General features: G+C 42.3%; 1 protein-coding gene across 13 annotated transcripts in view; it reads left to right on the top strand.

Moving 5' to 3' along the window:
- The window catches only part of hspg2 (heparan sulfate proteoglycan 2), a 222,900-nt gene continuing 210,753 nt past the window's right edge, over window positions 1–12,147 (top strand). For all 13 annotated transcript variants that reach the window (XM_069183859.1, XM_069183863.1, XM_069183864.1 and 10 more), the window contains exon 1: window positions 1–359. In XM_069183859.1, coding sequence (XP_069039960.1) covers window positions 285–359 — 75 coding nt within the window. In that variant the 5' untranslated portion in view covers window positions 1–284. The remainder of the gene's footprint in view (window positions 360–12,147) is intronic.

The raw sequence follows: 12,147 nt of genomic DNA on the forward strand, positions 1-12,147 counted from the left end.
AGTTGCGCTGGCTAGCAGAGCTCGGGAGAAAGTTTTGGAGTGTGGAGGATCGCGGAGTGGGAAGGAGGAAGAGACGTTCGTAAAAGAGTTGGTAGCGAGACTGCGGGCCGACTTTTATCCGGTTCATGAAGTCCCTGCGGGGCGTGGGACAAAGAAGCCGGTGGCCTTGCATATAAAGCGTGAATCAAAGTACCAAGAAAGAAGTATTGAGTCACCAGAAAGAGAAGGACTTTGATTTTCTCCCTTTCCCCCAGCGTGTGAATAAACCAGCTGGGTTACAGAAAATGGGGACAAGTAGAACTGTATGCGGGGTCTCTGGACTTATCGTCACCTTCGTCTTAACCTCACAACTGATATATGTAAGTAAACGCTGTTCTATATTGACCGTTTACACGCACACTATAGAGGGGGCTGACATCGTGCCTATGAGAGAAATGTGCGCCTTCTAGCACTGCGCAAAGTACGGTTAACATCTTTCGGCAACTTTTGAAAATGTTGCGGGCGCTCGGGGAGGATGGTGAATAATGAAATATCTTGGGTCTAATCAGACTTGCTATGATTTAGTGAGGGAAAAAATCCTGTTCCTGGCTTTTTTTTTCTCTCGTGGGTTTGGGACTGTGTGCAGATATTTTAGTTTGAGCGACGTGTCGCGTAAGAGAAGCTGAGCTGGGCTAATTTTATCCGTAGAAACAGGCTATTCATAGTTGGTCTCTCTGGCGTCTGCATGCCTTACGATTTGCCCTGTTTCTTTTTTATGGACAAAGATGGGTAGCAGCACCTTGCTGGCAAATTACTGACCGTACCATTTCTACTGAGGTAAAACAAGCAGGGCTTAATGTGAGGCGCAGGGGGCTACCGTCCAGCCTGAGTTTTTTTTAATTTTCTTAAATACTTTTGATTGAATTTATTTAAGTGAACCGGTTCAGTTACTTAAGTTAAAATATTAATTGGAATGCAGTCATTGGGGACCGCCGTTACAGAGCCCTGGTCCAGAGAGTTACATTCATAAATACGTGCTGTCAGTGCAACGTTATTTTGTTACTTTCGTAACCACAACACTTCCGTAGATCTTAACTGTCTGGCCACACGTCCTTCGTTCAAAGACTGCAGCTATCGCTTCGTGAGCTTTTAAACAAGTCAATAAAATATGTTTATATCGGTTTTTTCCTGAACGTTTCGCTCCTTCTGCGTGTCTTTGCACTTGTTGCTTGCGGGCTAGATGGAGGTTCTTGATTGTAAGTTAGTGTAGTTGCTCTTGGGGCGATTCTCCTGAACTCTTCTGTCACTCACGGGTACTTAAAGTTTCCGATGAAGTCGAGTTGGAAAACTCGTTGAGTCGCGGAAAAAAATAATCGCCTACTCAGAAATGTCCCAATAAATATTAGAACGGTTGCCAACTTTTTTGTTGGTTCTAATCTTCGGCAGATACTTGCATGTACTGTAGCATCGCACCCAGTGAACAGGTACAGGTTTGTAGACATTGCTGAAGCCACATACTGTAGCTGTTGCTCAGAAATGAAAACTTGATTATAATACAAAAAAACTTGAGAACCGCCTCGCAGTCAAGCGACAAACACGTTCTTAGGTCATGTTAGTATCTGGCAGAATATGAATGAGACTAACCCTCTTTCGAAGTTTTACAAGGTCCAAAGGCTCTTTAGCGTAACTGAGAAAATAACATACTTACTGTCTGTTTTAAAGAACTGGGGGGGTGTACGGTAATTGGACTTTCTGTGTTTCATACAGTATGTTATAGCCCTTTTAAAAGTTGGCGGCGGTTTAAGACTGCAATGTGCTGAAAGTTTCTAGCTGCCGTGAAGGCCAAGCAAACGGGAGCTCTGTAAACTCCAGAGCTGGCAGGATTGACCGGGCTTGAAAGGCACAGAGCAGATCACAGGGTGGACGTGGAGCCCGCAGCACAAGGGTTTGTCTACCCGGATCAGCGTAATCTGCTGCCTTTTGTTTCTAGGATTATCGTTGAAACTGAAAACTAGTCGTTATTTCTTCTGATTTATCGTGATTGCGCGTTTTGTCCGTCGTGGCCACACTGGTGTTTTCTGTCGGCTTTGTCCATTGTACTATTTGATTACGATGAAGAAAATGATTTTGAGCTGTTAACAACGGCGGTTAAAACATTATATGCAAAAAGTTTGAACACAGAATAACACATTAGCACTTGTTTCCCTTGGTATGGTTTGGAACACAGTGGAAAATATTTTTATAACCAGTTTATCTTTCTACAAATGTGAACTCCTTCTCCACCCACTCATACACACATTGTTGCTTTCATTCACACACCTATACATACACTCCGGCAGCTCGTTGAGAGTTCATTTTGCTAATTAAAAGAGCTGTTCGAGCAAATTCATTTACCCTCAGCAGGAAGGATGCCGCAGACAGAGTGACAGACCAAATTAATTCCACTTGTGCAGAGCTGTATAGTTAATCTCACAGTTTGATAGCGGTGTCTGGAATGTGCATTGCCCTTAAGGTATGTGGGAATTCGTGGGTTCGGGGAGAAGGAGCTCTGTATTTACTGAAACAAAAATAATTTACACAGGAGCTGGGTGAAAAACGTTCTTTCACCTGGGTTTGAAAATGAAAGGTTTTTTTCCGCACAGGCCAATGTTGTCCAATACTGTAAATGCAAGGGTTTTAGGTCTGTTAAAAGCATCATCTCCTGAAGAGCTGAGTTAAATGATTAAATTAGTCCAGTGGAGAGATTTTGGTTAGTAAACTGAGATTGAAACTTGCAAAGACACCAGCCCTTACAGCCTTTGGACTGGGCACCTCTGGTACTAGTTGACTCACAAAGCTGTTTTTAGACAAAAGGGAGGGGAGACTTACTGTACTGTACAGTTTTGTAAGTTATAATTGTGCTTGTTGTGCAGTGAAGAAAGAATAAGGTGTACAGAGAAGCTATACTGTACCTAGTTTCCTATCGGGAAATCTCCTGCAGTCTTTTTTACTCCTATTTGATTTTCTTTGTGTTGGAAGCCCAGTGCATGAACCCTACTTTATGAAGTCTTAATGTTCCAGCATTGTGAAGCTGGGATGTGATCTAAATTCTTCCCTCTCAGAAGACATACTGTTTCACTGAGGTCATGCAATGCAAAAGCTCGCCAGTATGTTTACAGCTCGACTTTCGCTTTTCAACTAAAAATACTTCTCGCCTCTTACAGTTTCAGACATGATGATCAAATGTTGGAAGTCTTCTTTCTACTGGGTTAGATACTGTAGTTCCAGTTTTCCGTTGTATGGCTCAGAATATACGGTATAAGTGTCTCTTGGTCTTTTGGTACAGAACAATCCACAAGGAATAAAGAATTCTAGTGTAGCAGTTTTGTTATGTTGACCTGTGCAAATCTAATCCTTTCTGACTCCATTCTAAAGGAAATGCCCAGTTTCACCACTGCTTGTATTGCATTAAATTTAATTCTCTCACATGGTTACCTCAGCAGTTAAACACAATGGTTTACTATTTCTCCATTTCACACCCCCTCAAAACACTTAAAATTCTCCTTTTAGTATTTTTAAAAACGTTTCTAGTGAGTTTCTACTCTCAAGGTGATAGAACCCAATTCATTGAAAGCGAATGAGACATTCTGCAAAGGGTTTGCAGTTCATCTCCAAAACCAGACAGACAAATTCCCAGAATTGCTCATCATCTCTGAGGGAGAGCATTACACTGGGGTCTTGCACTTTTAAACATTTGCTTTGCTTTCGTGCCTGCTCTTGGGCAAGTTAGTCTCCGAGACATTTGGACTAAGATGGTTTACTTGAGTGAGTAACTTTTTAAAACTTACAATGCCAAGTTCTTCCTGGTAGGCCAAAACTCTCCTTACATGGCAATGAAGATGAGCCTCAGCATAAACCTGTTAGGTCCTGTTATGAGCAGACAACAGTTTTGTGCATTTAAAATTTGGCTAAGGTTTTTCAAACATTTACTGCTTTGTGATACATCCTTGAGCTGAATCTTTGAGAAATGCTAATGTTTATTACAATACTGGCTTTAAAACTAAGTGGCAGCAGTTCTTTAATTGACCTTTTTCGATGTGGAGAACTAAATTGTGAAATTGTATAAGTCTTATATGAGCGTTCCTGTGTGTTCGGAATACAGATATGGCCACAAAATCAACATCACCCTACCCACAGTGCTAGGGGAATATTATTCTTTTACCTTAACCCTATTTAGCGGGGTGATATAACACATATATTTTTTTAGCATTCTCTTTCCCAAGAGAACTGGAAAGCATTTCAATTTCCATATTTCTTCATCAATACAACCTAAACTTTTATTAACAATTCCAGTGTCTTTCAACAAAGAATTAAAACACATTTTTCACCACAGTGATGTACAGTACTGTAGATCATTGTGCAGCGTCTTTGAGCATTTGTCAAATCATTAATAGAACAGTAATGTCTCAGGAGTGGTGAAAAGTGTTGAGCAGTCAGTTATGATTGTTATAACATAAGAATGAGATACGTAATAACATTTCTATAGGCTTTATTTGTGCTGACATGAGGACCACTCTGTTTCAAAGTGCCTCCTGTGCACTTATGTATTGTGCAGTGTAAAACACTGGCTGCTGATGTTCCCTACTGTCTGTGATGTTTCTGGTCAGACTGTTACAAGGGTCTGCTGACTTCATGAAAGATATCCTGACAGACAGGGATACAGTGACCTGGATTCTTGAGTCCATATACAGTGTGTGTCATTGTTATACTGTAGATGTGCAGATCTTTTTTTTTTGGAAGCATGACCTTCATCATTCCATGAGTCTCGTGCTGGCTACATTTAGAGTCCTGGTTTAGTTAAAAGAAGTACAGTATATTAAGTAACCAATGAAGTCATTTTCTGCAAGACATAGTTATATGTGCCTTTTCTAAAAGATGATGTAGAAGTCATTTGATGAAGTATTCAGGTTTTATTTACAGCACTTGTTTAAGTGTTGATTCTGAAGTTGACTGGGTTCCCTTGTTGTTGTTTTTTAAATCCCTGCTTCCAAGTATTCAAGCAGGCCAGCTCTTTCTTGAAAGAAGCCAGGGCATCAAATTTAACTAAATGGCTGAGTGGGGTTTTCACACTCCTGCAACCCTATGTGTAAGAAAATGCCTTCTGTACCTGTACTGCACTTTCCTATTGTTTCCATCTCTGTTCCACTGTTGTTTCTGAGCTGGCACAGTGGTACAGTGGCCCGGGGATACTATCTGTGGGGAGGTTGCATGTTCTCCCCAAGTTTGTGTGGGTTTCCTCCAGGTGCTCCAGTTTTCTCCCACAGTCCAAACACATGCTGGTACTGTAGGTTAGTTGGCTTCGGGGAATATTGACCCTGGTGTGAGTGTGTGCTTGTGTGTTTCTGTCTGCCCTGCGATAGACTGGCATTCCATCCATCCAGGCTGTATCCTGCCTTGTGCCCATTGCTTGCTGGGATAGGATCTGGCTCCCCTGTGGCCCTGCATTTGGTAAAGCAGTTAGACAACGGCTGGATGAAAGTTTTTTGTCATCCGTTTGACTACTTTGAATTGTTTAAACAAGTCCTCTTATAGTCTGTGTAGGGCACCACTTGTGAAATCTGCTAAATTACCACAGTGATACCACAGGTGTTTCATAGTAGGACGGTTGAACTCTTTAGACATTATTACGGTTTGCCCTTAAAAAAATGAAGTCTCTCAACAGAATGGGTTAAAATGTAAAGACCAAGGAATGTGGAATGCATGCAAGAGAGCAGTCTGTGAATATAGTTTGAGCGTTTAACTGTCCAAACCTCCAGGTGTACCACCTAATCAGAAGGATCTTTGTGATCAACAGCTTGATAAACATCATGGGAGAGAAAAGAACTACCCTGGGGAAACGTCAATATCTCTACGAACGCTCTTCCTGTGCATTGTTCTTGGTCCGACAAACTGCGTCTCAAGAGTCCCTCTGCCCTGCTGTAATGTGTGCTGTGGGCAATATGGAAGTCTGGCTCAAGCCTATTTTTTTCTTTTAAAACCTGCAGTTATTTTATTTTGTTCTTTTTCATACCACCCTTTGCCAGAACTAATCATGTTTGTGCATAGGGCGAATTGTTGCACTGGAGTGCCTTCTTCTTCTTTTTGCACTACGAAGCCCCATAGCCCAAATGAACAGGGTTGAGTTGAGGTGCCGGAGAGCAGACTTTCAAGCACCTGTTGGACAACCTTGACCCACCCTGACTTCTGGCTGGGCTGTGCCAGTTTTGCATCATCCCCGGGGAATCTGGGTCCGGCACAATGTAGAATTGAATAATCCTTGTGTTGTAATGCCCAGACAGGGCTTGTGAAGAGGCCTTTGATAATGGAGCCAGTCAGGAGCCCCAAGGCTATTTCTTTAACTTGGGTGAACCCCTGGAAGAGAGGTGAGGGCAAAGGTCCTGCATGTTCTGGAGCTCTCATGATGAAAATGACCAGTAGGATTGTGGCTCCTTTTGGCTACATTGATCCTAGTTTTTTTCTCAACAGGACCACTGCTGAATTTTAATTAAAGCCTCAGCCCACCCACCAGTCCCAAATTCCAAGCCCAGCTCTCAATGGCAGCTTTGAATTGGGTAACCGCTGGCAAGCATATAGTAATGTGACAAGAATTTGCTACTGGTGAAGTACAGTACAAGCTTATTTGGCTAAATCCAACAGAGGCCAGTACTTAAATCCTCACATTTTATGTGGACACCTAGAAGATGGGAAGTTTTTTTTCCCCTCTCTTTTTGATCATTTATGGATACTGGTGAAGTTAATATGCAAACAAAATACCAAATTGCCAATAAAATCTGCATTTGTACTACAGTTTTCACCCCATTAGAAGGCTTCTGTGTCTTCTCAGTGTGAAAAGAAAGAACTGATCACAAACCCGCGGTGTCAGCAATCACAAATGGAGGTTTCAGTTTTATGGAGACCTCTCAAAACAGACAGCAGCACTCTCATCTCTGTCTGGACCTGTGCCGGTGTCATCTTCTTGTATGGGTTTTGTCCCACTCCATTCCTCCTCTGGGAGGACTTTCCTTTAGTCCAGTAGCTTCTCATGTACAGTACAGTACATCTCTGTGCAGTAGCTCTGCCTCGCCTGTGGCATGGGCTCTGCTTCACCTGTGGGAGCACTGTTCTGTTCTAGCATTTGCCCTGATCTGCTGGTTTGACGACCTGAATCTGAGAAGCAAGCTCAAACTGGGCAGCCTGGTGAAAATATGCCAGAAGGTCATTGGTGCTGATCTTCCAGCCCTCTCCTCCATCTATCATTCACGTGGTTTGCGTAAAGCAAAATCTATCTGTGACGATCCTTCACACACCTTGTTTAATAACTTCCTGTTACTCCCATCAGAACGCAGATACCGACTCCCCAACTCCAAAACCAACAGATTCAAGTTCTCATGCATACCTGTAGCCATATCGTTACTTAACACTTGACCTTCTATGTCAATATGTATGGATATTGTTGTTCCTGTCGTTTTGTTTTTTCTTCTGCCCATCTGTACACCAACATGCTGCTGTAAAACATCTTGCCCCCTCCCCCCTCCAGGATAATAAAGAGTCTCTCTCGAATCCATTGCTGCTGTCCCCTCAGTTCGTCTGCGCTGTGTCTGAGTGATGGATTGAGCCCAATCCAAACACAGCTGCTGCTCTGTTGGGTGCAGGCTATGTGAGCATGTGTAGTCGTGATGTGATGCTGAGCTGCATCCAGGAGGGCCAGATGTATCCCAGAAACCTGCCTGGGACATCTACTGTCCAACCTGCCTCTTCATTCAACACCAGCCTTCCATGACCACAATCTCCTTTTAGACAGAGCGAAGTGTCCCACTTTGGAGCTTCTGGTTTTTGAACGCAAACCACCTCACCTTATTGCCTTCATCAGCAAGTCAGGAATAAACCATTATGAGCACAGCAGTAACCCTAAATATTGTTAAGGTTGAATTTACTTTCCAATTTAGAACAAGATTGAATAAACGCAGGAGTTCCTCAAACAAATTTTCCACAATTTTTAGAAGTCGTTTAATTTCTAACTATTTTGCATAGAAAGAGACTAAGACATTTTGCAGTGATAGGAAGAGTTGGTTACCATGGTTTCTATTATTTGTATATTGTATGCTGATCATGATTGGACTTGCTTTATTTACTTTTTATCTGAGTGCCAGGAACTCTGGCAAGATCATGAGAGGGTCATACAGAGCAGGAAGGGAAGGTGAAATTGTCTTTTTATTCCTTTGGTGTTACCTTGGGGTTATATTCGATTCTGGCTTAACATTCAACCCACATGTGCAGCATACTGTCAAAACATCTTTTTTTCACTTCAGAAATATCACTAGACTACGCCCTATGCTATCACTAACTGTGGCTGAAAAGCTAATCAACACATTTGTGTTCTCTCGAATTGACTACTGTAATGTTCTACTCGCTAGGGTATCTAAATCTACTCTGAACAAACTGCAGTATGTCCAAAATTCAGCAGCAAGAATCCTGACCAGGTCTAGTGCAAGTGTTCACATTATTCCTATCAGTGACTCCTTGCACTGGCTTCCCGTCAAATTCCATGGAGACTTTAAAATCCTCATGCTCACCTATAAGGCTCTGCATGGCTTGGCACCTCAGTACCTGGCTGAACTATTATTGCTCTACTCCCCACCTCGCAACCTTTACCCTTCTTATTCATTGTATGGGTGACAGGGCCTTCTCCTGCTATGCCCCCAAGCTCTGGAACTCTCTCCCAAGGATATCAGAGAGTCACCTTCTCTAAACTCCTTCAAATCCAGACTCAAAACCCTCTTCTTCAGAAAAGCCTTTACTGAACTGGTTCTATTCTTCACCCCTCTGCTTTTCTTAGTACCACCATCCACGGTCTCCTCTATATATTGTAATTGTGTTTTATCTTCTGTATTCTTCAGCGCTTTGAGAAGCCACCTTTAAGGGCGCTATATAAAATAAAGTTTTTATTATTATTACCTCAGACTTTAACCACCTGTAAAAAATTTTCCCACTTTTAATTTTTTCTTTCATTTACTGGTTGAAAGCTACCCAGCATTTTCACTGAAGGTGCACGTTTTACGCATGAAAGCTTTGCATCTCTGTGGGTTAATGTAACTGTATTTGTTCTCCTTTCGTTGTGAAGAAGAAAAACTTGTCTCGCACCTGAGGTGCTGTTTTCACCTGTTCCCTCATCAACCCAAGTGTCACAACAGTTGGATGTGTGACCCTACAAGTCCAAATACGCTCTGGAAGGAGACTTAAGATGGAGATACACTGTTAAAGCTGGGTGACTGAATGCTATGAAAAATATTAATAAAGGGGTGTATTTTGTTGAAAAGCATTGGCCTTTAAAAGATGAAAGCACATCCTAAATTGTTGTAATTCCTTGAAAAAGGTTAAATACATTTTCATGTAAATCAGCCATTTATTCATGTTTTTCCCTTCTGAACATAATGTGTAAACATGCATTAGTGGTTGTAAAATCATGACCAAAAAAGACAGCAGACTTAGTCTGAGTTGTTCGCATCAATTAGTGGCTTGTACAGTATGTATGATGTTCTTTCAATCCCAAATAATGCTCAAATCCATTACAAATAGGAGGGGACCCACTTTATCCATCTCTGAGGGGCAGCCCCCACCTGGATGACATGCAGCAGCCCCTCAGCACTGCAGTTCAGGAGGTTCAGTGAGAAATTGCTCTACGGATTGAGCTGAAGGGGAGCTGCAGGGAGGCCAGGTTGTGCAAGCCCAGAGTGGAGCTGAGCCAGGACACCAGGGTTAACACGCTTATCATTATGTCTATAAAACTAGACAAGGACTATATCAAACACTGGTAACAGAGCAAAGCTTTTTTTGCTTTCCAGGAATATATTACTTGCTACCTTCGACTTCAAGGTATACCAAAGTGCACTCATAAAGGTTTTGCAGGTCTCGAGTAGATTTTCCACAGGATCTTTTACTGTACATCTGTTCATGCCCTTTGCTTCTACCTTTTTGTTGTACTGTAGAAAAGGAGCTTTTGCAGTTGAAAAGAAGGGCCGGTCTTGACGCGACCTGACGAAAGTAAAGACGCTGGTCTAATAGCATTCGCTGGACAGCGGCCATTGTTACTGTTGGGACACTAGCTTTCCTCCCCAGAGAATTCCTGGGTGGTTAGATCAGCCTCCCCAGACTCTGGCATCCTTGCTGCAGTAACAGCAGAGACCGAATGGGAATCTCTAGGCTTGAGCTTTTTTTAACATCACACACAGGCCTAGCCTTGTCCCAAATTAAGGATTTGCCAGGATCTTTTTTTTAATAAGCAAATTCTTTTTTATTATTTCTTAACAGGAGGGGAAAGAGACTTTCATAGCCCATGGGTAATTGTGCTTGACTGCAAATGTAAAATTAACAAAATAATGGCTCTTACTAATGGTTTTCTTCTCCCTGCCTGTGCTTGTTCTGTCTTCAGTGCAGTTGTTTTGGTTTTATCTTGCTGAAAAATGAAGGTCTGTTTGTGCCTTAGCAGTTATTAATTTAATTAGGTGAGTTTTTCCTGCGTGCTATATCAACATGACCACGAGAACAAAGTGTAAATAATAATAATAATAATTGCTTACACTTATATAGTGCTTTTCTGGACACTCCACTCAAAGCGCTTTACAGGTAATGGGGATCCTCTCCACCACCACCAATGTGCAGCCCCACCTGGATGATGCGACGGCAGCCATAGTGCGCCAGAACGCTCACCACACACCAGCTCTCAGTGGGGAGGAGAGTAGAGTAATGAAGTCAATTGATAGATGTGTGATTGATAGAGTATCTGAGCAAGAGGATTTTGGGGTTCAGGGGTAGCCTGAGAGAGAAGAGGAGGTGGTATGAGGTGTAATGACATACTGTAGTGTGCACAGAGTAAAACACTGAAACAGAAGTTCGAAATTTATAAGCTTTTCATGTCACCTCAAAGTCATTTAGTCATTTTTAAAAACAAGTTCTACAGGTCTTTTAACATATATTAAGCTTATGAAGTTTAAATCAACACAGCAACCCTTCATAAATATAGTCAAAGCTCAGCTGCTTTTACTGTGCCACTTGAATGTTTCCTGATTCAGTTACAGTATCAGTTTTTTCATGATTTGTGTAATTGCTTAACTTTTACCTGACCCTACGTGTTTTTACACTTGCTAAATGTATTTCAAATCTGTGTCGTGCTTGATCGTAGGGAAGCCGGGTGAGTTAGTGGCAGTAACAAATGGCATGAAAAGGCAATGAAACCCAGAGGTACTCGTTTTCCACCATGCCTGGTGGCTGAAATGCAGCGTTGGCTTCCTCTGCCTTTCAGGAATTGTTTGTGGAAGTGTTATAAGCTGAGGTCCAACTCCAGTAGAGAGTTTTCCTGCCTGCAAGCCAGCTCTGTACTCTTACTGACTCCTGTGCCACAGGGGGCTTTAAACTCGGCACCTTGAAGGGTACATTACTGCAGAGGCACAGCGATTTGGAGGCAGCGATAAGGCTGTGCAATGCCTCTGGGCTACATCTGGTGCTGGTTTGTGTTCTGGATGTCAGCAGCTCCCTTATTGAAAGCTGTGAAGTGACTTTTTTTTTCATGAGGCTGTCACCACCCTTGTTCATGTCTCCCTGGGCACCAGGAGCAAGACGGTGCCCTTTCTTTTTCAATCTCAAGCAGCTGTAATTAAACGCTGAGAATTTATTTTTCAAACCCGCCTCTTCGCATAGTAAAATGGAACAAATTGTTTGCTCATGTTCTTCTATTTCCAGAGCTTGAGAATATGGTCAATGCTGTGAACAGCCATGTTTGTCCATGTTATGAGAGGGGGAAACAATTTTCTTATTTGTTTAAATTGTCTTTAAATTGAAGGAGTAGCTCTCCTCCTCCTCTCTATATAGTACTTGCAGGCGGCAGAAATCACTACAGGGAATCAGTGACTCTTGAGTTGCTGACTCCATGACCAAAATATAGCATTGATTTATCACTATGCTGAAAGAAATGTGTACAGTAGGTTGAGTATTAAACTGAAGTAGTTCAAGTAGGGAGCTGCATCAGCATGCGTAGGCTGGAAAGGAACAAGTAAAGTTTGTTCCCTGCTGAAAAGAGAAGTAAGAAACACAACGTTTTGGCTGTGGAGCCTTCTTCAGGTCCGAAGTAGAAGGCTCCACAGCCGAAATGTTGTG

The sequence above is a fragment of the Lepisosteus oculatus genome, chromosome 25, assembly GCF_040954835.1.
Source record: "Lepisosteus oculatus isolate fLepOcu1 chromosome 25, fLepOcu1.hap2, whole genome shotgun sequence".
Classification (NCBI taxonomy): Eukaryota; Metazoa; Chordata; class Actinopteri; order Semionotiformes; family Lepisosteidae; genus Lepisosteus; species Lepisosteus oculatus.